Source organism: Larus michahellis, chromosome 8 (genome assembly GCF_964199755.1).
Source record: "Larus michahellis chromosome 8, bLarMic1.1, whole genome shotgun sequence".
Taxonomy (NCBI): domain Eukaryota; kingdom Metazoa; phylum Chordata; class Aves; order Charadriiformes; family Laridae; genus Larus; species Larus michahellis.
Genome location: NC_133903.1, coordinates 3494203 through 3520937, shown reverse-complemented (window position 1 = coordinate 3520937; position 26735 = coordinate 3494203). Strand labels below are relative to the sequence as shown.

The window sequence follows — 26735 nt, the reverse complement described above, 5'->3', positions numbered from 1 at the left end:
AGGTTCCGCTGTTGCAAGTCTCTCTGCATTTTGAAGGCCTTTGCAGAGTTGTACCTCTTTAAAAGAGTAATGAGGTTGAAAGCAAGATACAGGGCTGTGTGACTAGTTCAGGCCCATCCATTTATCAGGGAAATTGTTTCCTAGTGCTGCATACCGATAGAAAGTGTCAAGTCTGATAAATATGCTCGAGCTTCTTCACTTCTTCATTCTCCCTAGAGCTTAGTTTCTAGAAAGAAATATTGATATGTAAAATATTGGAGATACTCACCAGGGGCCAACCTGGAGTGGAGACAGGGTAGGAATATTTTAATTTTGAAGCTGGCTGGATAAAGTCAAACAAAGAAATAGTTTCTTTTGTTTTATAAAGACTTTATTTAACAAAAAAAAAAAAGGAAGGGAACTGAACTTCATACATTGAAGTGTCTGGGAGGGAACATCCTTTCAGATGTTTGGTGTGTTTGAGATAACAGCTCCCTTCCTTTAATCAGTAGCCATTTTTCCAAGTGCTTTTTTAATGCAGTGCAGAGCCAGTGAGTCTGGGCTTCTGGGCATCTTATTTCTGTGCTCTGGTTGAAATAGCTCTTCCTGCTGGAATCGAAATCGGAAATGACTTGAGCCTACACACACTGAACAAGAGGAAGATGGGGAGTGGCTTGCCAGCTGGAGACTTGTTAGTTCTGTTTATCTGTTCAGTAGCTTAGAAATAATTACTTCTGAAATGTTAGGAATTTGTCTAGTGGGAGCATTTGCTGCCTTGTTATCTATGGAAGTGTGGTGCCGGGAAAAAGTGGTATTCTCCTTGTAAGATTTTATTTATAGTAAAATTTGTGACTAATATGGTTAAAAAACTTCCCCTACCCCTCCAACACCACTTTCATAGAGAGAGTTGTCTTGAATCTACCTCAGAACTATTAGTCTGAATAAAGATTTCTATGTGCTTGGTGAACAGGAGGTCAGTCAGATGATAACCACGCATGGGCTATGGCTGGACGTGCTTTAACCCCAGTCACATTGGTTTGCAATGTCACATTGGTCATGTGTGGTATTGAAATGCCATGCTGTTATTCCTGGGCTCCATGGATGAAATTTCAAGTTGACTTTAGAACCGAGAACCTCTTAAATAGTTTTTCTTTCTTACAATATCAGCGTACAGGTCAATATTCAAAAGAGTTGCTTTATTTTAAAGATCATAGGTATGTTGATACTTTTGAATGCTTTAGTCTGAAGTGCATAAATATAAAAGGGCTGCTTCTCTTATTTGATTGTAGTGGGAGTAAATTTTTCCTAATGCCTGTTTGCTAGGGAGTAACCAAGGGATCTAGATCTTGGCTATGGCTTAAATGTTGTCTTTTCAACTGAAGGGCGTAGAAGAAAATAAAAAGGTTGTCTCTGAAGGACAGACTGAAGTGACCAACATGTCTTAAATATGAATGATGAGGTCTTCCTAAATGTAAATGCTTTGCCCTGGCAATCTGTGGGTGCTTTTATATTTGCTTTAGGATGGTCATGTTTTCTAGAGGGACAATTTCAGTTGGAGAACGATTATAGTAATGGGATCTTGTGAACAGCAGGTCTTTCCTCTACCTAGGAGAGCCATTTTTGTGCCTGGAGAAATCACTAAGGATCTGAGCAAAAAGGACAGAAGACTAAACCTAGCTTGTCTAGAGATCAAATGCTTCACTAGAGTGGGTATTAAAAATAGTTTTGGGAGCTAAGATGCTCTTTGGTGCCTACAGCAATGAACTACGCGAAATAAGCCTGCTCGAGTCCTGGGACATCAGAGGCTTATTTTGAACTGACCTCCCATTAAAGGACTTGAAAAGACAGCCCTTGCAATTCAGCTTGTCCAACTTGATTAGATTTTATCTGGAGCTTGATTGAATTTGTGGACGAGATTATGAAAAGCAACATGACTGTCAATGAGGTGAGCAGTCTTTGAGGGGAAATTCTCTAGTATCTCAGAGGGTAGCGCTTTTAAGTCCAGTTATGAATATTAGAATTCCTTGATTTAGTTACAGGTTTTAATAGGGCATTCTTGCTGCTATGCCGTCAGTGATACCAGTTTAACACATAATTTGCATGGTGCTTGTTACCCTGAGCTTGGTGTTTGCTTCAGTCTTAACTATCCTGAAAGCAGAGGGTTTTCTTCCCATCTTAGCTGTTACCAAAGTGTTCTTAGCCCCTGGGATCATAGCTTTTTAGGGAAAAGCTTTGATCCTTAAGTGCAGCAGCAAAAATAGCCTTGCTCGTTAGGGTGGAGTTGTGTCCGCTGTGCTCTGTTGCTCTAGCGGGTCAGATTGGGTAGATGATGACCTCTGGGTAGCTCACGCAAACAACACATCTTAATATTTGTGTAGTGGATATCAAAGTCAGACTCTCACTTGAGGACACAGAGATAGCCTTTTTGTAAGATGAGAGGAAAATGGAGGAAAACCTTGATATCTTTCCCCCTGCAGATGGGGTAAATAACAAGTTTTAGAAGCAGCTATGCTGCCGCTCTTTTGCTGGCTCTGTTTTAGTAGAAGCGTGGCATTGTCTGCAGCTTGGAGACCAATTGCTTGAGCCCATTGAGAGCCAGCCTGAATTGTCGCAACCTTTTTGTGGTGGTGGTGGTGTTTTTCTTCTGTTGCTTAACACTCAGTGGCGATGCTGGAGAAGACAAAGAAAAAAAAACTCTCTCTGACACATTCATATATAGTGGCAGCTGTTAATGGGGAAAGTAGTACTTTGTCAATACTGGGGACATCTCACTTGTTAAAACTATGATTTTACCTCTTTTTGTTGTTGTTGTTGAAGTAAAAGCAAGTTGATGCAGAAATAACAGTAATTTATAAGCTTGAGAACTATGCCCATTTAAATGTTTACCAACCTTTTTGGCTGCTGCCGAATAATGAAGAAATCTAATCGTTAACTGTCTGCTTGTCAAATGTCTCCGCAACTAGTTTTGCTGTACACGACTCAAGGGAACTAACGAAAGATGGGACAGACTTTCAAATGAATTGGTCCTCTTAGTCCCTAAAAACTTTAAAAATGTTTTCGTACTGGATATGCTGGCAGGATCTACCACTTCTCTGACAAGAAAGTGTATGGGGAAAGTGCTGTATTTCTCAGAGATTTTTCTCTGTTTGAGACAACCGTAGCAGAAATGGGCATGTGTATGTGCGCGTGTGGGGAGTCTGTGGGTTTTGTCTCTAAGATATTAAATCTGCTCTTTGCTCTATCCCCAGCAGAGCTGGCAGCACGGATTTCTTCAGGGCCTCTCATTTCAGTGCAGAGTTTCGTCGTCAGGAGCCAAGCTTATCTATTTGACTTCATGCTAGTGCTTCTCATCTGCCTCTGTGCGGTTTGATCAGATGAGGGGCTGGCAGTTCAGGGGAGGCTGTGACATAAACCAGTTTTTTCTGCAGTGGTTTGACTTTTGGTTTATGAATAGTGGTAAGCAGGTAGCTGTTATAGGCTGCATAAACAATTGCTGTAATTACAGTTGTGCAATGGCAAAAGGGAGAGATGCCAGTGCTTTTCCACCCTCTAACACACTTTTCTTTGCCAGGGAAGAGGTGAAGGTGACAGCGTTGTATGTGATGGACTCCTGAGGTTTGTAGCAGCTGGACCACTGGAAAAAAAACTAGAGAAGCCGTATGTGCATATGTTCTAAAATACCTTCTCCCTGTCCCAAAATTGTCATCTTCCCCTGCCACATGCTTGTAACTTACCTGGGATCTTGTACGGGCCTCAATAGTAGCCAACATTAACTTGTCACAATCTTTGTCTGTTGACTGCCCTAAGACCTTGCCATGGTCTTTGGTTTTGTGTTCAGTGGCCAAGTCAGGAATGCAACAGAGGTCTTTGCCTTGCTTTCTTTGGAAAATGGTAGAAGTTGGGCTGTTAGTTTTGCCGTTCAGTTTTCAGCCGCCTGCCTTCTTTTAGTTCTGCTTTTCCAAGCTCAGTCTCAGCACTGTGTGACCAGGCGCTGCCTGCAAAGATGCACCTGATCAGTAAGGACTGCTCAGAAGACGAGGTTCTCCTGGGCAGTGGGGCAGAGGAGTTCAGAGTGACCTTTGCTTGGCTCTGAGTAGTTCTGGGAGATAATGATTTTGTGTCTGGGCAGAAAGAATTCTAGACTTTTCTTGTGCTACAGCCTGCAGACCATTGCATTTGAGTTCTTTGTCCAAATGCAACATTTTTTTGTGTGTGTGTGTCTTAAAAATTAATTTTTGCTTACATCCAGTGTTGTTTTGGTTTAGGTGGTTGTGCTAGAGGAAAGCTGTAACAAGCTCTCCTGCTGTGAGCTGTCGTGCTCAGGCATTAGAACTAGTTTTCCTCCTCCACATCCATAGCACATTTCATGATCTGTTTTGTGGCTGCGGTGGTAGTGAGCCCAACAGCTGGATCACTTATTCTTCCACATTATGCCAGTTTCTGTACTCTCCTGCTTGTCCTTCTGCGAGAAGCTCTGATAGTCTTTTGTAGATGTCGGTGTGGTCTGGGACCCTGCAATTGGAGCCCCTTTTGTAGGGAAGCTGAGGCTGGGTAGCTTTCTCTGTTGTGACAGCTTCCTCCCTTGCTTTCTTAAATTAACGGAGTGAAGCATCTACAGGAGCAGCACCAATGCTGTGCAGTCCTGCTTTTGAGGACTATTAATACCTTTTGGGTGTCAGCACTTCTCTGACCTGTGTCAGACACGAGCACAACTGCACATCGTACCCCTTCCCCTCCACTCCATCCTTGTTTCTGCAGTACTGTCTTCCCGCTCACCGAGTAAAAGCTGAGCTGTGGACTGAGGCAGAACATGGGATTGTCCTATCCTGCTCTTGTTAAAATTACCTGGTGTGGCTGCTCTGCATCGACCCTGTCATTCGTTTAACCGAGGTCCTGCCTGCTTTGATTGTCTCTCTCTGATTGACCTCTGGTGGGGGAAGAGCGATCGATATTGCGATGAGCTGGAGCAGTGTCGGTGCTTGTCAGGCTGGGCTGTGGGGATGCGGAGGAGGGGTTGAGCAGGGAGCTCTCATGCGTGCTGGCAGCCTCCCACCTCCCGGGCTCGTTGCTGTGCAGCTCTGGAAGGCGGCAGCCAATGGGATGCACGAGCATCCATGCAGTTGGGTTCCGAATAACTCCCGAGGTGCCTTGTTTTCAGTCTGAAGCGTGTAACTTCTCTATTGCTGCTTTTTTTTCCTTCCCTACCTCTCCTTTCCTCCCCCCTCAGCTGTCTCATTTTGTTGTTTTGAGGAATAACATCCATGCTGTTGAGTCTCTCGCTCAAATGCTACTTGCTGTATGCCTCGCGCCCACAGAGCGACCGTCCGTGCTGTTCGGCGTGGGGGCAGATCTGTCACCTTTTGGTGCTTCGTGACTGTGTCAGGTAGGGTAAGTCATGCAGCTGGAGGCAAACCTGAGCTCTGAAGGCTGGTGCTTTGCCTAGCCCTCTAAGCAAGCTGAAAATAGCCCTAAAATGGGGTCATCAGCCATTTTGCGCGCATGGGCTCTCCTCCAGTTATGTGTGCCAGCATAAATGCTGTATAACTGCATAATGATTTGGGGCCCCCAGTGCAGGGGGGAGCATGGTTAGAGGAAGGCCACTGAGATGGTTAGAACCCGACCTGGGAGGCTTGGGACCCTTCAGCCTGGAGAGGAGAAGACAAAAGGACAGATCCGTGAGCAGCCCTTGCATACCTGGAGGGGGGACGTGGAGAAGACAGCACCAGGCTCTGCTCAGAGGTGCCCAGCAAAAGGACAAGCGACAACAACCTCAGGTTGCAATGGGAAATGGCACTTGGGTGCAATCATTTATGAACGCTTTTCTTTGTAGTGCTGGAGCAGGGGCTGAGGGGAGCTTAGGAAACTCGAGCCTTAGAGACGCTCGAAACTTGCCTGGGCAAGGCTCTGGGCAACCCCATCTATTAAATTAGCCCTACTTTTAGCAGCTGGGTGCACTACAGTGACCTCCAGAGGTCTCTTCCAGCCGATTGTTTTCTATTATTTCATGGAATCTGTGAAACTGAGGTTTGTCTCTGAAATCTTGTAACAGTAACGTGTTGACTTAGTGGAGCGAATGCTATAAAACTGGAGTTTTAAATGTGGACATTTAACATTTATGGGAATTAATCTTTCAGGACTCTGCCTATTTTCAAGTTACTGGGAGAGGAGACCAGGTGAGTATGAATGCTGCTTTCCCCCTTCTCCGTGGGGTGCTGACTTAAGGCTGAAGGGTGCTCTGTTTTCCCAGTTACCCACCCCCCATTAGCATGTTCTCTATTTAAAAAGTATGTCTTACATTCACATATTCTCCATATAGTCCTTTCAAAATAGTCAAGACAAACATGTAAAGAAACAGTCATTCTTATTTTATCGTTAATAAAGTCCAGTGGTGTGCACGTGGGTTACAATCTAACTGTAATGAAAAGGCAATCACAAGCCTTCTCCACCCACTGGGATCCCAGGAGGTTACTGGAGCAGCACACTGCCCCAGTTTCTCTTCCTCATGTGTGTGATTGAATTTTTTTATTTTGTTTGGTGTTTTAAGCATGACTCTTGATAAGCTAGTTTGATAGTTGGCTGCTATGTGTCGGGCCAGCATTTGACGGATGACTTTAGAGGGGGAAAGCAACTTAAGTAGCTTAATAGGATTTAGCTCTGTCTACACTGTCCAGCCAGAGCACGTTATAAACCACTTTAGTGGGATTCCTTCTTTAAATATAGCCATGACATCAGTGCAGGGAGAACGTCTGGGAACTTTCCTGAAAAATCGATCTCGAGATGCAATTCAGAAGAATTGATGAATGAATGAATGACTGCACAGGAGCTCGAGGAATCCTACCCGCACTGATCTCATGGCAGAATAGAAGGATCCCTGAAGGAGGGCTGTGTGTGTCTTAGTTTACCTATGAAGTGTATTGATTTGTAGTGGAAATGATGCATCTGCCTTGGGAAAGCGGAGCAGCTGATGAAAAATCCTGTTAGGACACAGTGGGGCAAACGCCTGCTTCTTTTCGCTGTGGTAGTTAGAGCAAAATAGCCCCATGTCCTACGTATTCCCAAAACTTGGTGGTAAAGGAAGCTCAAAGTGAGGTGTATTTTTCCCTAACTAGCTGATATAAACCCAGCACTTTAAATTTTTTTAGGCCAATAGTCCATGGCAACTTTCAGCTTTGCAGGCAGACAAGCCCTAAGGGAGTTGAACAGCTTTCCTTTGCTGAAAGGAGAAAGTTTCCTCTCTTCCCTGACCCGTGGGGAAATGGAGAAACTATGACAAGCTGCACAGAGCCAAAGGCGCGAAGCGGGCTGCCCTCTGTAAATACCTGTTGTGGCACCATATTTGACTTGTAAATGCAAGGGGTTTTAATCTATATGCACATCTACTGTTATCTGTTGCCCTGTTCTCGTGAATGGCATCCAGGAGGTGAATTTAAAAAGCGTATGCTCCCCTTTTTTATCGGCATGACAACCGGGCAGCAGAAGTGGGGGGGTAAGATGTGACCGCTGGCCAGGACGCTCGCTGCTCTTGAGGGGGCAGCATCTGATTTTACTCTGGTTGCTGAGAAAGCCATCTTCAGCTCTGCGCTGCTTAATGGGGAAAGCTGTAAAGAAAGCATCTCTATTCAAATTGTATTTCCCTTCAGTGTAGCTGCCGGAGGCCCTAATCCCTTCTCGGCGTTTGGCGGGGAGCCTGCATGAGGCCTTTCTTAGCTCCGTAGCTTCCCTCGCACAGGCTGCGGTGCTGAGCGGAGAAGTGGTTAATGACGCTCCCAGTCTTGTCAGTGGTGCAGGAACACGGGCTCCAGCTGTGACTGTGGTGGGTCTTGGCTGGCTTGGAGAGGTTTTTGATCTGCTTCCTCTGTTAGTCTCTCTATGGTATTTTTTTTTTTTCCTGAGTTTGAAGGTTCTCAATAGTGAATATTGATTGTCTTTGTCCCTGAGGGCATTTTTTCAGACCTTTTTTTTCCCTCCTTACAGAAAGAAAAGAGGGGGGGGACGACACCAACACAAAAAACCCCAAAATAAAACCAAGGAAGACTCGATATGGAAATGTTTCCTGCATATGAATGAGCCTCTTTTGGGAGAGGGAAATGTACAGCTTTAAGTTGAAGGAAGAGATTTCCTCCATTTTCTTTTTCCGGTGTTTTTTTGTTGTTTGTTTTTTTTTTTTAAATCCTGACTGTAGTAGTCTTCAACGAGGAAGTTTGGAGTGAATTTATGGTGAGAAGCGTTGCACTTGTTTGTCCCTGGCAGTTAAATGGCATGTTTGCATTGTTTGTGCAAGGAGGTCGCTTCAGATCCGCAGTCAATAGACAGGTCAGAGGTCTGTGTTCCTCCTTCCCAACTTACAGAAGGTATCCCTGTGGGATATCACCCCTTTCCAGTTCTTCACGGCCTCTCCACATGACTGACATACTGCATTAAAGCTGGCTTCAAATACAAATTATTTTAAGGAAGATGTCATATGGAGTGCTAGCTGTAGCACAAAGGGCTGTGACTTTTGAAAGATGTAGGGCAGTTTGCCTTTGATTTTGCTCTTTATCCCCTCCTAGAGGTCAGCCATCAGGGCAGCTAGTCCCGAGTAATTTGCTAATGTAATCGAAAGTGCTATTTCTCTCACCTTGTAGTAGGCTTAGTGTGTATTATGAACTACACTAAGTTTTTGCTGTGTAAACAGCCATTTTGCCCGCTTTAGTTGCGTAGATAAATGCTGGTAAAGCTGAATGAGGCCAATATCAATGGAAATGCAGTGCCCCACTTTTTAATTGTTGCTATTTTTTGTTGTTCCAAATGCCTCCCTTTTGATTCTGAAGATTGGGTTCAGGTAGCAAACTGAGCACAAACTGGACATGGATTTCCATTAGATACTTACTGATCTAGCCCATTCCCATCAATGACACATAAATGCAGAAGCCCAATTTTAGCAACTTACCTTCCTGTCCATTCACTCCTAATAGAAGCAGTTTATAAAGCCATTTGCGGTGGATTTGTTATCTTGGCCAGAAAGTATCTCTCTTCCTCCTAATTAATTTTTTTTTTTTAAACGCGGGTACCTCTAAATGCCAAAGTGTGTGCTAGAGCTTCTTACTGTGGCTCAAACGTTTTCCTAATAGCTCCTGTTTAGAAAAAGATCTCTTCATGGTGCTAATGACATGAAACAAGTTCTATAAATGTCAGCAGGCACCTTTCAAGTCTAACATTAGTTACAATTTGATGTTGGAGTTTCCATTCCAATTTGGACTCTCTCTCAAATTATTCTGCATCACTTTTGTGGTTCAATGCAGCAAATGTTATGCTTGAGTTTATAGCGTGCAGCAGTAGACGCATGGCACAAAAACTCCTAAGACACAAATGGGATTAAAATGTTGCCTGCAGAGATGCTGCCATTGAGAATTTTCTGGACAAGACATTGTTCTGCAGACGAGTGAAGGACACGACCCCATTGGCCAAGCAATGATCATGTTTTTGACGTTTGTCTTAAATTTTTTCATCTCTCTGGTTTCTTCATACTTTCTGTGTTCCTGTGGTACACTCAAGACACTCTCATAACCCTGATTGCAAGTACCAATTCCTTGTTTCCAGGGATATCTGATTTAAAAAATAAAATAAAAAAAAAGGTATTTAATATTCTGTGCATATCAGTTATGAGTCTTGCCATAAATCATTGCTCTACCCTGAATAGTCTCCTTAAAAATGAGATTGGTAGGTCCGAGCAGGCATTGCACTATGTTATTTGCACACAGTGCTTGGGAACCGAGGTAAAGTTTCTGCTTCTATCAGTCCTGTTGTTGCACTTCTCCCCAAAGCCAATGAGCTTCCCTACCTGTTTGGGCCTGATCAGTAAGCCTTACTAAATCCGGGTTAATCCCACCAAAATTACTGGTGGCGGAAAGTTGCAGTGGTGTTGCGAAGGGAATGAGGCACCATGCATGGTCCCGTAGTGGAAAACCATGAAAGGCAGCCTGCCTTGGCTTTCCAGAATCACTTCAGTCCAAGTGTAGTGGTTAAAAATATCTTCTCTTAAAATGAACTTCTTTCATGTGGAAATTTTGGAGACAAATTTGGAAAATCAGGGTGGGTTTTTTTATCACTTGGGGTAGACGAGAAGTGGCCATACTCGAACTGTTTTCTTCCTCAGCTGCTTTGGTATGTCTGCAAGTCACGAGCTGCAGAGAGAAGATGCCAGAAAAGTATAGTGAGAGGCAGAATGCTTGTGCTGAACGTCTGTGCTTGCATCCTATGCAACTGACTGCATACGCTGCTACGAAACTTGAACAAATCCTCTCTGCCTGGCAAAACTTCTGAACTAATGCATGTGATGTGATATTGAACCACTGAAAACAGTCCAGCAAGTTCAAATAATGCGAAAACAATGGCAGAAGTGAGCAGAACCACATTACATACGGCGGTCATTCTTATGGAAACACTGCCGTCCCTGATGGTGGGATGGGTTGACCGTGTTGATGGGTTGATGTTCCTTTGGGGAAAGTTTCCACAAATTGGACAAGTTTTTGTTTTCTGTTCCACTTAGGGGTGGCTCTGCTTGTTTCCATTTTCCTTCCTCTCCCTCCCTAATGCCTTGTTTATCCTCTTCCAAATAGAAATGGCATGTGAAAGCCTCTCCAAAGCGGGCTGGTGGCTGCCTCCTAAGGTGGTACTGTATGGTGTATGCAGCTGAGGGCTGAGCTCAGTGTCTTCAAACTCTGTAGTGGCTGATCTCTTCCGATTTGGTTGGGTGGTTAAAGAGGAGATGATGAAGATCGAGAAAGCTGCTGTGAGCCTAAATACAGCATTTAATCTTAACCAGTATCATGTCGTTACCTATCCGGTCCTGGAAAGGACAGGGTTTTGGTCCTACAGAGGAACAGGGGACTCGTAGATGATGCATGTAATCATTTCTACTGAAAGATCCTGTCTTTGTGGAGAACTCTCGAAATTCACAGGAGCAGTATGAATACTCGGGTTTCAAACCATATCTAATAAGAAACAGCAACAACTAAAGAGAGCTGGTGGCCTGCAGTAAAGCACAGACTCCTTACAGCTGGAGTCTTGAAAGAAAATCCTTGAGGTTGGCATCTACTCCAAGCATGCATGGTCAGCAGAGATAGATTAAAAAAAAAAAATGCGATGTCCCAGCCCTTTGCTTGATAGTGTGTAAGGATAGGCACATAGGAGGGATTTTTTTTCCTCTCTAAATGAAATGCATTGTCTCTGAGAGCCCACGTTGTAGGAGGGGGAAGGGAAAAAGGATGGAAATTGGATTAAGTCACTGGGCTTCAGGCCTAAGCATTTCCTGCTTTTTTTTTTCTTTCTTTCTTTTTTTTTTTTTTTTTTTTTTTTTATATATACACTAGTGCTGCCTAGCTCACGTGCTGGGCTGGGCGAGTGTACCCTGGTCCCTGCCTGTGTGCAACAGGCAGCTTGGCAGTGCCACGTCTTGCCTTCGGGGAGCTCCAGGCCAGCAGGAGCATAGCTGAGCTCCCGCTGCGGGGATGGGGATGGGGAATTGTCTTGGCATGGGAATTTACACAGCCCTTGGGCTTCAGCCAGGTAACGCGGGCAGTGCTTGCTTGTCCCTGAGTGGTAGGAGCATTAAGTTCATACTTCCTTTATAGCGTGGGGTTTCTTTCCATTATCCAGTTTGCTGGAAAATTACCTTGTGAGGAGATTGTGGTTTAAGACTTTAATGGATGATACAGCTTTCTAACCAAGGAAATAAAGCTGCTTCTAAAGGACCTCGAGTAGAGGAGTCGCTGTCAGATGGGAATGTGAGAGCTAATCTGTCGTGGGAAAGGAATGTCTGGTGAAATCGGGCAGATCTGCTATGGGGAAGCTCCGCATGGACATAAGCAGTGCACAACACCCGCTGGATTCTTCCAGCTATCCTTCACCTCAATATTCCAAATATTTATCTGATTCTTGCCTCTAAACAAAGTTAACTAATGTTTTTAACTTTGTCCAACTGGGAATACTAGGAAGGAGTAAACTTCTGAAGCTGAAGGCCTGTTCCCAAGAGGATTCCTTACACATTTTGCTGGTCTGGGATTTGGGGCAAAGACCTGCATGAACACTGATGCGTCCATGGTGTGTTTTTTAGAGCCCTGCAAGGGAATTTGCAGAATCCCCAGAAAGGAAATCCGCCTTTTCAGCGAGAATGCTCATTTGACAAGCTGCCAGTTCTGAGCTAAGCCTCATTTAATAAAGATTTAGTCTGTGGGGACCTGTCAGTGGAAACTGAATTTGGTGAGTGTCTCATTCTTTTCATCGCTGTAGTGCATAGAGGCTTTCAGCCAGCATTATGGAGAAACTAGGGATAAGAACATCCAATTTAGAGGACCCCCTTACCTCTGGGAACGTTTCCTTGCTGTGCAAGATGGAGATTGCTGAGTTGGTAACAGCTAAGGGAATAAATGGATTGTTATTTGACTTCAACCCAATAGGACTCGAGTGTTCACTGCTGATTAGCACGTCTTAGATCTGCATTTGTGGGCAGAAAAAAAAAAATCCAACTGAATTGTTAAGTAAATCCTTTCTACTCCATGCTTTCCACCTCTGTTTCGCGATAGGAGATGCTCTGATGAATTCTAGCACCTGCCCCGATGTAAGCTGTGGGAGCTGAGGTGTGCAGATGTACCTGCGCCATATATTGTTTAACCACAGCTCTCAAAACTCTGGCAATGATTGTGTTGCTTGTTGGATCCTGCAATAAACCGAGTATTGGCAAGGTTGTGTCTTTTCGGCCTCTGCACTGGTGGCTTCTGTAAATTGGACCAAATATAAAGGCAGCCTTGAAAGTCTTTAATTATGAAATAAGGGGTCAGAATGTTCATATGGAGGAAATGATGAATCTTTAATCAACCTAGCCTTGTTTTCAGTCGTTGCCTGCACAAGGGCACTTGAGAAATTAATCTGAATTAACTGGAGGAATAAATTCAAAAGAGATTAGTTAAACCACTTTAAATGCACTGAAGTGAATTAAACTACACTGAATTAAGGCCATTCTAGTTAAACTACACTAAAACCCTGTGTGAACACTCATTTGTAATTAAAGTGGCTTTAGTTCACAGCTCTAATACCAATTATCTGTGGAATGCCCTTGCCTGTGCAGCGAGCTTCAGCATTGAGGAAGCTAGCCTGTTTATTTAACCAACTTGGTTAAATAGATTTGACTATCTAGTCGTGCTAGGAGATGTTTCAGCTGTGGATCTGTTTTATTCTAATGCGTCTGCTGTATTGTCTTCAGGTGATTTAAAAAAAAAAAAAAAAAAAAAAAGCATGACATAATCCTTGGCATTTTCTCTTTTCCAGAAAGGAAAGCCAATTGCCAAGAAAAGCTAAAGGCAAAGTGTTGGCCTATATTGCTTGCTCTAGTGTGGACTTGCCCTAAATATATATATATATATATCTATCTCCTGCACTCCTGTACAGCGTGCTTTCTCTGGGAGATGTCTGTATAAGGAGATTAAAAGGTGGAACCTGTCCTCTGTTTCCATGGTGCTCTGCCATGCTGCGGAGGGATCCCTCACGGAGGAGAATACATCTCGGTACCGTGGGAAAAGCCTCTTCCACAGCACGTTTCCTGCCCAGCCTTGCTCCTCTACTGTCTTGAGTACAGTAATTGGCCTGGGAAGGCCTGTCCCCCAGGCAGAGGAGATATGGATGGTTTAGTGCTGAGATCAGCAGTGGTTTCCACATCCTCCCCCCACATTACATTTGCCAATACACGGTTGGCTGCATTCCCTACCAAAGCCTGCATCCTTCTGTAGAGGCTGTGGGATGAATGACATCCTGAGACGCTTAAGTATCTCAACAAACGCCACATACAGCATTTTTCAGAAATGAAAATTGAGTCTCTGAACGTACAGCTTGTTCAGAGCAAGTTGATGAGTGGGTCAGAGTGTGTTCCTTGTGTTGCCAAAAAAAGTCAGTTTGGTAGGGCATACTTACTTATCTATGGGTACGTAAGCTTCTTAGACATGTCATGAAGTCTGCAAAAAAACGGTGTAGGAAGTAGTGTAGGCATGACACTATCCCACAGCAGTTTCTTTTCTTGCTAAGAAGACTTCCGTCCTTCATGGAATAAATAGAGATGAGTGCTCCTTTGGCAGCAGCCCAGTTTGCTTCATTTGTTCTTCTGGGTGAACGTTTTTCTCTTCCCACACTCCTTTAACCTCTTCTCTCTGTTTTATTATCACAATCTCAAGTCGCTGCATGGAAATCCAGAAGGAACATTAGTTGCATATTCAGTGGAAAGCTTTCTTTTGGCAAAAGCTGACTTTAAGGTAAAACTATAAACAGTTCTCGATCTGGCAATGATTAAGACAGCTGTGTTGTTGAGATGCTCAAAAGCTGTAGCTATTTTGTCCTGTGGGTTGAAATTATGAAGTTTTAAGATGAAATAACTTTAAAATTATTGATGGAAGATGAAAAGGGAAACTGCATGCTTTTCAGAAACCACCTGAAGGCTTGAGCTTTGCTCTCAAGTTTCTTAATGAGGTTTTAGTGGACTTTCTAACTAGTAATAAAATAGTAGTGCTATCCAGAAATAGCCATCATCTATTCCATGTGAAGAGCTGCTCACTACACCGTGCTGCTCTTAGTACAGTTAATGTCTAAAGAATGTGGCAGCTGGAAGTTGGATAGCTTGAGATTGGTAAAACTCGTATTTAATAAACACATGGATTATTCTGAGCCCGTGTGTATTTGGAATTAACTTTCTAAACCTTTTCTGCTGCCAGGACTTCTTGTGCCGAGTAACCTTCATGGCAGAGGGGAGGTGACGGTGTGAGGAGGTGTCTGTCCCTAAGCCAACACTCCTCTGTGCAGTTGAGTGACCAACAAACAGCACTTAAGGCAGCGCTAAACCTTGACGCTTAGGTGAATGCAACCCGGCGTTTACCTCCTGCGTTACAGCGCTTTGTGGCTTCATTTAGGCTTTCCCTTCTAAGGAAACGCACTCAAATGTATCTTGTATATCCATTTCTCATGTTATCTCTCACTTCTCTTTGTGACTATATGTAGGAAGGGGTGGAATATACATCCCCTTAAGTGTAGCTTCAGTGGCTAAAATTGGCCTTCCAGGGCCACAGTGATCAGAGGTACATTCAGGTAACGAATGCTGTGGATCGCAGTTTGGAACTTGTGGTCTGAGAGCTGAAACCAGCTGTCTGGTATAGAAATTTTTCATCCAGTAGACAAATATATCGGTCGAATTGATCCGCAGTAACATAAGGCATGGTCTTGGAAACCAAGGATTGTGGTAACTGAAGGCTCGTCTACACATACGTCCTTAGGTTTAATATCAGCACCTGCGGGTGCCCTTACACCGTGTGGAAGAGCTAACCAGCCCTGACTGTTTTTGCAGGAGATGTTTTTGCCGTACCCAGTGATGGTGCCCCTCTCTGTCTGTGGGAGCCTAGGTATTTTCTGCCCTTTTTTTGGCTTCTTACTCCCATTGAGAGGGTAAGTACTATGAATCCTGGCAACCATGCTGGAGTCGAGAAAGGCTGTTAAGGCTGCAGCAGGCTGTCGAGTACCGTCCCTGCACAAGACCGAGTGTATTCAGGTTTCATGGTGCCTTTCCATGCTAGCAGTGCTGCGCGTGGTTTCTTCCCTGTGTACTGCTATTAACTTTTATTTTGAAAGTGCTTCCTAATGCTGTAGCTTCGTCTCCTGCCAGTCTGGCTGATACCGCTTGGATTTACACTCATTTTCAGGGACTGCTCTGTCTCCACTTCTGCCATTAGCGTCAGCACAGTGGTAAAATGTTGCTCCTCCAAGTTGTCTCCATTTTCCTGTAAGGGCAGTCCATGCATCATTTGCTATAAAGGTTCTGATAGCTCAGCAAATGTTCGAAGAGGAATTGATGCTCTTCTGTGGCAAAAGGCCCAGTGCATAATTTTACATTTACTCAGGATAACGTGGCCTTGGATAACCGAGCCCCAGATTTACTGTTGCAGCATAGAATGTCTGAGGGTTTACCCAGCCTCAACCCCCCCTTTTTTAAATACTGTCATTTAATCCCGACGAGCAGGCACAGGCATGCCTTTGGTTGCCACCAGGCTTTCACTGCCAGCCAGTTTCTGGGTCCTAAACTGACTCATCAGTCAGAAAGATTAATAACTGCTCTGCTGGATGATTTCACTTGTTGTCATGGCACATATCCATTAATGGAAAACAAATATTCTCTGGAAAATGAAACACAGATCGTGGTGTAGTGGCCAGCCAAGTCCTTTTGGCCAGATGCATAAATAAAAGCATATATTAAGTATCAAGAACTTCAGGTTGCTTGCTGCATGGTAGTCTTTAGTTTGGTTGGGTTTCTTTTTCCTCTTTTCAGTATTTCCTTTTTTTTCCTTTTAAAGGGGGGGGGGCTGTTTCCCTTCGTCTGGAGCTGCAGTGTGAATTTTTTGCTGATGAAGAGTCACTGGGAGGATGTTTTCAGCTGGGTTTTTCTTTTCAGCGGCAATGCCTTTTAGCATCTGCAGGAAGGTTGAGGGTGTGAAGAAAGAAGTGCAGGCGAGCAGCGCAGGAAAGCTTTGCATTACAGCAGCCTGACGTCTTTAAAAAATAAAGAATATCCCCAAGGAGCTTTGGTATGCCAAATGTGTTAGTTAAATTAGTATTGAGTGCTCGTACAGGGCAAGCCTTCAGAAGTGGGAGAACGTGGGGCTCTGAACGCAGCTTCCCTCTCGAAGGCCCCTTTCTGCTCGGGATCTCAAACGGCGCGCACACCATCTGGTGTAATCATGGGAAAGGGGGACGGGGCTTTTTCCCTTCCAGCTCCACTCCTCTCTGTTAAAGATCCCAAAGTTCACTTTCTACAGTGGGACTGGGTTTCTGCTGTGTAGCTTGGGGTAGCAGCACCTGTAAGCTCCCCCCATCCCAGTGCGCTTGGTGGGCTTTGGGTGGGTTTCCAAGGCTGGGGAAGCAACGAGCGCCTGGCTGCGTGGAGGATCTGTGATGGGAGCAGTTCGGTTTAATTAGCGTGAATCCCGTTATGTGTGGCTGATGGGCCCTGCAGTCTGTGCAGGCTGACGTTTGCTTGGCTGGGGAGTACGTTGTGTGGCTCGGGTAGTTTGCCAGGATAAGAACTCAGCAGGGAGTACCTGTGGAGCAGGCTGGGGGGAAAGAAGGGGAAGAAAAGCCTACGAAGAGCAAGTTACTACCAGACCCTGTTAGAAACAGTCACGGGTTTTGCTCAGAATCTTACTTTAATCGCGGCATTCTTTGTTTTATTTCTTTGACCAGGAAGAAGTTATTGTTTCAATCAGGAGGAAGTGTATAAATGTTCTTTAAGAACTTTCTACATGGGGAGGAAAGGAGATACTGATTTAAAAACCCCAAACCTTTGTTTTAGGTTTGCTGATACAGATCTGTGTCTGCCTTCCTGATATTTGAGGCAACAGTAAGTGACTTAGGCTCTTTCCAGATACTTAAGTCATTTCTAACAAGTTGGCATTAGTCATCACTACCAAGGGTTCATCCAAAAAAACTTATGGATAAAATGACATCCTTCTTCTTCATCCATTCATGTGGGAAACTGTGGCTGGATTTGGTGTTAGAATAGATTTAAAATTTTTTTTATTAATATTTTACTTAACAAAATTGTTTTGCATTTTTGGGTTTCACCCAGGATTTTCCAAATAAAAAGAAATTGGAATGGAGTTAAATGAAATTGGAATGGAATTAAATGCTTACTGCTTCCCTTTCCTCCCAGGAACATCTGACTAGAAATAGGTATAACACAGTAATTCAGCTTGTGACGGCTTCAAGCCAGTGTGTCTGTAGCATCCACGTTTGTTGTACCTATATATGTGGATGGTATATGGAGGGATTTAGCATTTATTCCAGGTCTACCTTGAACAGAAGCATTGCATGGGGATTCATTTTTTTAAAATCAATCTCATGCATGTATAATAAATTCCACCCCCTTTCAAACCCACTCATGCACTTGGATTTCTAATGAATAAGCCTGCATATTTATTCATGAAGATTAAACAACTGTACAGATAGAGGCAGCTGGCTGAACTATTTTTTTTTATTTATTTTTTTTTTTCTTTAAATCTGCTGACCTCTGATCAGGGGTAAAGAGGAAACCCTCCCTGCTTCGCTTAGGCTGTTTGCAGACTGGGACAGACAAAACGGCTCAGTTGTTTCCTGCTTAGGTACAGAATGTGGTTTCGTTGAGTGGGATGCAGAGAAGGGAGGAAGTGAGGCTAAAAATCTCCTGTTTATATTTAAAAAATATACAAAACCCACAAAACAACTTGTTTTAAAGGTTTGCCTTCAGCGCTGTCTTGTTGCAGAGCCCTCAGACATCTGGCCCCTGATTCACACCCCCTGCTATGGCTGTGCGTGGTGGGATGTGACACCCGTCTCTGTTTTCCGCAGGCCCTGTTGCTGTTGGGTGGCATCGCTCTTTCCTGCCTTGCTCTGGACCTGCTCTTTCTCCTGTTCTACTCATTTTGGCTGTGTTGCCGCCATCGGAAGAGCGAAGAACATCTAAATGCTGACTGCTGCTGTACGGCATGGTGTGTCATCATCGCAACCCTGGTGTGCAGGTATGGTCCATGCCCGAAAAGGGATCTTCCCTGGTACTTGGGGTGGCGTATCCTGTGCGTGCATTTTCACACTGGGTATGCTGTGTCTGTAGTCAGTCAATGTTGGCAGTAATCCTTCTTTCCACTTGGTACATGTATTTTTTAAATATCTGTAATGTATTTTCTTCCTTCCTGCCACTTGCTGAACTGCCTAATGGCTTGAGCAATGTGGAAAGGAATAGCTAATGTCCTGCTCTTGATACTTCGCAAGTGGTGAATCAAGGACACGGTGTCCCCAGATGCTTATCACTTGAATAGGACGGATACAGTTGAAATATTTATCAGGTCTAGATGTAGATTTCTTAGAATCTAGTGTCCAAAAAGAATGACTACGTGGGAGAGTAGATTAGGAAGAAAGAGGCACAGATTATTCTTTTGGGTTTGGATGTATTGGTGTTTGACTGGAGAGGACGTTCAGATCTTGCAGCCTGTGTAAGACACTGCTGCGTTTCATTATCTGTACTAATGTGCCATCTCCAAGGGTTGCTAGTAATGCTGCTAGTGTCAGCAACGTTTCATGTTATGACTAAGCAATAGAAGGCCTTTGGAGGGGAGGAGAAAAGAAGGGTTGCCGAAAACAAGAAAAATCAAGTAACTAGTGGAGAACACGGGCAGAAGTTAAAAAGAGAGAACTTTACATTTTGTTTGTTTTCTGGGTTGTGGCTGGTTTGGTTTGGGTTTGTTGGGTTTTTTTTGTCAGCACAGATGAGGATCCCATTTCCTAGAAAGTTAATGATGGGGCATCTGAAAGCAGGGATATGTTTGCAAACTTCTGGAAGGAGCCTTGGACTTAGTTTGTTTTGACTTGGACAGAGCAAATGCTCTGAGCTCTATGGATGTGTGCCCTGAGATTGAGCACCACATTTCTTACCAATTCCGAGCATTGTCCTACTCTTCCCCAAGGCTCCAGGTGGTCTTAGTTGCCCCTCCACAGGGCTGGCAGGTCTGGGAGCAGTCCCCTGTTCAGGAAGGACATACTGAGACGATTGTATTTTGCAGTGTCTCATGGCTCACTTTTTGTATTAACCTGCTGATAGGTGATGGATCTGGTATGTGATCTTTTTGGAGGTGAGCGTGTTCCTTGAAGGCCAGGTTTAGCTATTCAAGGGCTAGATCGTGCTACTAATGCATTTGTGTATTTGTTCTTTTGAGGCACATACTTAAGAGAATAGAAAACCCCTGAAGTACTGGTACAAACACAGCAGAGCAGACATTATGTTGTGAGTTTAGCAGCTGGGGATGGATCTGCCTGTAGAGGCAGGAGCTCAGTGTTGAGGAGGAGAGCTAGTGCGCTAGCAAACATTGCCGCCTTTGCAGGGAGCTTGTCTGTGCTTTGCTGACTGCAAATAGGTGCCTGGAATGGAAAGCAAACTAGAAGACAACTTGTGAAGAAGAAATCTCAGCCTCAGTCACCTTTCTCTTTAGTGATCTCAAGAGATTCAGCTGCATCCATTCCAATCCACTGAAAGTGCTGTGGTCCTAACCCTTTCTTACAGAAGCTCTAGCTGATGCTATTTATAGTTGTGCTGCTGCTACAGGCTCTCGTTAGCTATTGTTACGGAGCATATGTGTCCAAGACAGCCGCTCCGAGTGTGATAATTGTTTGTTTTGAGTTGTAGAAAGTGGAGGTATTCTGCACATCTCCCAGAGCCTGCATGAGACAATTTAAAGTTGGAAGGTCAGCGTATAAATTCTGGTAAACTTGATGCGACTCCCAGTCAAGTCTGCAAGCTGGAAAACTGCTTAGATTCCTCAAAGTGTGAACCACTGGTTTCCACCCCTGGTGTACCATTTGTTTTTGCAACTATTAAATGCAGGAGTATCCTTAAAAGTAAGATCCTACCTGAATCTACAGTGATATTGGATGAATATCTGTCTCGACCTTTTTAATTAAGTTTTAAATTTGCGCTCTGAGATTGGCTCTGTTGGACGATGGCAGGTTGGTACCATCCCTGGCGAGTGGAGCTGCCGTACAAGTGCTGCCGCTCTCCTGCAAAGCCGAGGTCGGTTTTCTGCCCCTCTGAGAGCAGCTGGATGTGACAGTGCACTTGAACCGGTGCCTCTTTGGCACTCTGTGCTCAGCGTCTGGCTGGGAATGCAGATACGGCTCCTGACACGCAAGGAATCTAATCTGTGCTAGCAGGAAGTCCCAGCTAGATACCAATAGTTAAAGATTAGTCCACTGGATATATCCTATCCTAGCTGTGCGTTACACGTAACAGAAGTGCCAGGCCGGCAGATGCTGTTGTGTTTCGGAGTGATGGGGAATGAGGCTATTGTGAATGTCTGCCTGACGGTAGGCTGACCCAGGAGGGAGTTCGCACCACCGTATGTGAGGGGAGAGAAGGAGCTTGGATGGTGAAGCAGCAAGAGATTCCAAACAGTGGCTGGTCTGGTCTGTCTGAGTACCGTGAAGTGGACTGTTGTCTTCCTAGCTGAGAACTAGTTAACTCTGGTTAAGTCTAGCCATGCCTAGTAGATGCTTGTCTAGGTAGTACTCAATCCCAGAGGGCTGTTTGTACTGTGAATCCTGCTGAGTACTACGGATCACTGTTTCCTGATGACTTGATATTTCCTGCTGAGCGAAAGGGAGAATGCTGAGCCAGCAGGAAGGTGTAACTGGTTAACAGGACCTCTCCAACAAAATGTCTCTCTAATCAGTCTTCCCAGTTGCTCTAGCCACAAAGCTGCAGGAATGATTTGCCTAGACTATTCCTTGAATACTTAGTTCATTTCTACTCCTTACCAGTTTTGATCGGTTTCTGTGTATGGGGAGTTGTCTTATAAATCGTCTCATCCATCAGTTAGGTGACCCCAACTCTCCCAGAAGGGAGCTCAGCTCCGAAGGCGGATAGGAAGCTTCATGGAGAAGGTACCTGAAAAAAATCAGGTCCAAATAGATGGTGAAAACTTGCTTTCTCAAGTGTCAGTAATAGCGCTTTCCTCTGGCGTGAAAGTGCAAGGTGGTAATTAGGCAGACAAATTAACATTCCTCCTGAGAACACGAAGTCTAAAAAGGGCTCTCCTTATGAAGTTCCTGTAATTAAAGCTGACTTGGTGTAGTTAGATTATTCATTTCTAAGGATGTGATGTGAATGGCTAGTGTTCATCTTTTCAGACTGGTGACTGGGTACCCAGAGGGGTTTTCGGTGTGCGTGTCTGCGTGGGTATTACAACGGGAGGATCTCTTCACCAGAAGGCACGTTATGCTCTCTGGATCAGATTAACACTCTGCTGTTCATATATACTTCGTGTAATTCAGGAAACGTTTTTTTACGGGTCATATTGCAAGCTAATTTGGAATTACACTTGATTATTCTCTTCTGGTTCTTTATCAAGGGGTGTCCTAAGCACACATGATTCTTGCCTATAAACAGCAGGAAAACTGTGCTCCAGACTTAAATTTCTTGAGTCTTGCTGGAGAGTGATACTGAAGTATGTGTACACAAGCTGCAGTGCTTTAAGTCATACTATTGTATCTGGAGGAATACTTAGGTATTACGGCATGCTGCTCTTCAGGCTCATGTCACGGAACTCTTGGAAGAGCTGGCATAGCGTACCGTTTCTCTCTAGTGCATTTCTGTGGGTGTGTGCCAGTGACGATGGTGTTAATCTCAGGAGTCCAGTGTTTCCTTAACGCAAGTGAGTTTCCTAAAACTTACCCAAATGACTGAGTAGCCAAGTGGCATTTTAAATGCAGTACTGGACAGCAGGAGCAACTTTTTAAATGGCCCGTGAGGGCGTAGAAGATTGATTTTTAAGATATTTATTCAAAAATACAAGTGAGAAGGAACGCGGGGAGAGATGGGGTGGTGGAAGCGACAGGAGACTGATACAGGTAGGTTCGGGAGGAAGAACTGAGGACGGGACAGTGTGGACGCAGGAGGAGAGAGGTGTGTGTGCGCTAGGGAGGGGAGTGCGACAGAAGCCAGAATAGCAGAAGTGGAGATGACTTTCCTATAGAAGCGTCGAAAATGCGTTGGAGTATCTTCCAGAGGGTGCTAGGGTGGAAAAAAGCTGTGTCATTCAGGAACGCTGTTCTTGTATCCACACTGCGTGATAGAAATGAAGGCTTCCCCATTGGGTGATGTTTTTGGCATCCTGTACTGGGAGATGGGGCTGCTGTATCTTAGGCTACAGAGCCTCCCAGGGTTTGTGCGAGAAGCCGTGTGACTTGTCCTGACCTCCAGGCTTAACGCTGTTGGGTTAAGATGACTTGATCTATTTTTACATTAAAAGAATGCACTTAAATAGAAGGAGCCCCTCGGTTTCCCTTTAATCAAATAAAAGGTAGTTAAAAACTAGTGCAAATCTCTAAATCTGCTTTAAACAATAGCAACTTATACCAGTGTGTGTAGGCAGGGATTTGAAACAACTGTTGGATTTAGAAGCAGCCAAATGCAAACAGAAAACTAAACAGCAGTGGTTCTCTCCTCTTCCCCCACCAGCAGTTCCCCCGCTGCCTGCCCTTCAGCTCTGCCCCTCCACAGTCCCAGCGTGGGGCCGGGCACCTGCCCCCAGGCTGGGCTTTGGGGATGGTTTCCTTCCCTCTCTACCATGGTAGAAGGGGGAACTGCCACAAAACCGTACAGCTTGCTCCTAGGAGAAAGAATGGCTGCGTTAAGTGGCTCTTGCTGGCACAAGGTGTGAGTGCAGAGCTGGCTTTTGCTGGGCAGTAATGGAATAATTAATGCTTTACGTATAGTTTCCAGTGAATGTGTGATACGCATGTCCAGAGGAATTTGTTACTTGAATTAAGTGGCTTTTACCCCAGTTCCTGTCGCTCGAGTGTTTTCTTTCAGGAGTAGTGACTGTGCCTAGAGGGTTAAGGGCAGCTGAAGCTGCGGTTCGGTTCGTGCAGGGCTGGATGGGACGCCTATGGATGGGACGCCTACGAGGATGGCTGCTGGGGTGGTTCTGCCTTGCATAGGGTAACGACTTTCAAGTCACTTGCCAGTAGCTACTGGCACTTCATAAATGGTACCTTTGGGTAAACTGGCTAATACACCTAGCTGTGCTGCACCTTTAAGGACGAGATGACTGCTGCTACTTCAGAGTGCTGTTTCTGAGTCTTTTCCACCAAAACAGCGCTATTGTGCTGGGAATACTGAGAGCCAAGCAGCAGGTTTTGGGCACTTACCAAGGCTTTGCTGAAAGAATAGGTTTCTAGTAGCTGTAACAGGCTGAATAAAAACCGCTCGCTAATTAAAGGGGTCAGATCTGCATATTCAATGTCAAGAATGTTCTGGAATTTATTTGGTGTCTATAGGCGAAAAAACTGTTAAAGTTTTCTGCTGCTCAGGAGAGTGAAAGGGTCTGTGTGAATTTTTTTGCTCTGATAAAGACAAAGGGGAATTCAGGGCAGAGGTTTGTAATTGCCAGGATGGGATGCTGGGTTGCCTTATCCTGGGCATAGCTCTGGATGTGGAATCTCTGTAGTTCAAGGGGAGGGGTATGTGTGGGTTTTGTTTGGTTGGTTTTTTGTAATCCCCTCCACCCCTGTGCATCCTAGGCATGCGTTATCAGGCTCTGGTAATAGCTGCAACTAAGGAGGAATGCAGGGGGCTTTTCTAGCTCTAATTATCGGCATCACTTGGATTAGGAAAATGTTTGAGGAACGGTGTTCATGAAGAAAGATGCTGATTTCTTGCATTAACACTAAATATTAAAAGTTACAGACCTGCTGCCTCTCTTTCTGTATATGAGGTAGTCTGACTACTGTCCCTGGAAGACTCTTCAGCGGAGGCTTTTATGGGCCAAGCTCTCTATAATTTATGGAGATTCAATTGTTGGAAAAAGCATGAGGCTGACACAGATTTTCATAGTGGATCCGCTTCCAGTGCGTGATCTTTGCTTCCATCTCATGTATGTATAAGGAGAAAGTAGAAATGCAACCAGGTGAACTGTATTTTTCTGCTCACTTTTTCTGAAGTGGATGAGCCCAGGAAAGCATGGATGGATGCTGTCCTCTTGCAGGAGAGGAGCGAGAGCAGAAACAGTCGTTTGGACTGCAGATTGAAGTATGTGCCAGAGCAAATCTGTGCAAGGGTCTCTTATCTAGGCAAAGCCCACTCTGACCTGCCTGCTTGGGTTCATTTCCAAGCTGGGTGGTGATGGTGCTGAAGAATGCCTAACGTCCTTTAGTGACCCTTCCTATTAAACAAAGGCGCTACGCTTACTTGTCCTGAAAGCTGTTGTTTGGCTTGTTTCCTTCCTCCTTCATTCCTCCTTCAAACCAACTCTGTGAGGGCAGTGCCATAACCCAAGCACGAAGTTGTTGTGAAGAAACTGAAATGTTTCATCCAGAATAACTTTAGATTTACACCAAAACCACCATCACCACCTTCCTTTCCACTACCACAAACACAACCTTGTTCTGAGAACCTTCCCAGAAAAGATCCTGGGTGCTCTGAAGTTAAATAAGACATGAGAATAGGAAATTCATGTCTTAGTAATGTTTGTTTGGGCCTGTAATGCCTTGAGTTTAGTTGTGTGACGCCTTCATAAGTTCTTTCCTCCTCTATTATTAGGAAAAATGGGCTTGGGAAGAGGAACTGTGAGTTCCTGCAGCGTTGTCTTAGTAGAAGAGGTATTGCTGACTTGCATGAGATAATCTCCTGGTTGCAACTCATTTACAGGATCTTCCTCCTTTAAGTGAGGCTTAAGCTAATATGGTGTACTTCATAATTGGGGCAGACTGATATGTGTGGACAGTTATGGCAAATCAGCTGATAGGTGGTAATTTGCTAAGCAGCTGGAGTTGAATTGTATCTGCAAGCTTGAAATTCACTTGCTTTAAAAATAAATAAGCCTTTTGTCCCAGTAAGTTATTAAGCCTTCTTTCCCAGTACTCTAAATCAGTGTGACACAAATGCTTCTAATGGGAAGATAAATCAAGATAGATGATGTTCATAGATATTTCAGAGTGTAGAGAAGAGGGCATGGATAATGTGTCTGGAGGAACCACCACCATGGGGAAGTAGTCAATGTGAGCTCTTTGTGTCCTTCTTTTTAAAAGATGTCATGAAACAATCTGTATTTCATGTCCAGAGAAGGCAGTGCCTCCTGGCACAGCAATGGTAGCTCTTGCGGGAGCCACTGGAGAGCCGCTTGGCTGGCTGGATTTCTGGTTGCCAATGCTAGATCTGAACTCTCATTATGGTACCATAAATGAAACATACATATTGAGAAGGGATGGTGTTCCACTGTTTAGCAAGTGGATGCTATGCGAACAATTGGTGGCTGTGTGGAAAACACAGGTAAATGTTTATAGGTGAATTTTTTTAGTGGTTGCTGAGGAGCGTGACTACCCCGGTTTTCTTTGTGACTACCAAGGGTGCTGTAGCAGTAAGCCATGCATTACATAGCTTGCCTCTTAGCTTTAACTCTGCCCTTTCTTGCTTTCTTTCTCTGCAGTGCTGGAATTGCTGTTGGCTTCTATGGGAATGGAGAGACCAGTGATGGTATTCACCGGCTGACGTACTCGCTACGCCATGCAAACCGCACCGTGGCAGGTGTCCAAGACCGGGTAAGCGCCAGGGAGACACACTAGCAAATGGGGAGAGTGGAGCTGAGCAGACTTGCTCAGCACCTCTTCTCTTGAATCTGGCTGTGCCTGTGTCTCCTCTTCTTTTTTGTTAGTCTCCGGGCTTAGAGATGTGCTAAAATTTCCATTAATGGAGTGGTGCTTTCTTCAGCTCTTCTAAAAATACCAGAGCAAACACAGCTTGTTAAATGAAGTCTTCTCTTTGCTAGGTCTGAAAACAGCTTCTGATCAGCTCTCTTCCACACCCGGAAGAGGAGGCAGGCCAAAGCAGGCATGTCTCTTAGTAAAATCTATCATTTTAGTAGAATCAGTTGTTGCTGTGCTATCTCTAATTTCATGGTATCGTTCAGCAACCCTGATGGCTGTGAAATGTGTCCATGTGTTAAAGGCTCGGCTGAGTTGCCATCATTGGACTACTTGCAAAATCTACTTTATAGATGCTTATAAGTTGCTTTTGAAGGGTAAGCAGTCTGAGCCTCTTAAGATGGAGGACTGGTAATCTGGAAGCTGTCTGTAACTTCCTAGTAAGGATGAATCCTCTTTTACTTCCTTGACTTCCTGTCCTTCAATTATTTTTCTCTTTTTTCTGTTTTTCTTTTTTTTTTTTCTTT

The 26735-nt window shown here is 44.4% G+C and overlaps 1 protein-coding gene across 4 annotated transcripts in view; it reads left to right on the top strand.

Annotated features, from left to right (window-relative positions):
- TTYH3 (tweety family member 3) overlaps positions 1-26735 on the top strand; it is a 75131-nt gene that overhangs the window by 22023 nt on the left and 26373 nt on the right. For 3 of the 4 annotated variants that reach the window (XM_074599433.1, XM_074599432.1, XM_074599434.1), the window contains exons 2-3: positions 18370-18539; positions 25995-26106. In XM_074599433.1, the coding sequence (XP_074455534.1) occupies positions 18370-18539; positions 25995-26106 (282 nt within the window). Of the gene's footprint in view, positions 1-5135; positions 5754-6113; positions 6153-18369; positions 18540-25994; positions 26107-26735 lie in introns of those variants that run through there. The other variant, XM_074599431.1, reaches the window with a different exon arrangement.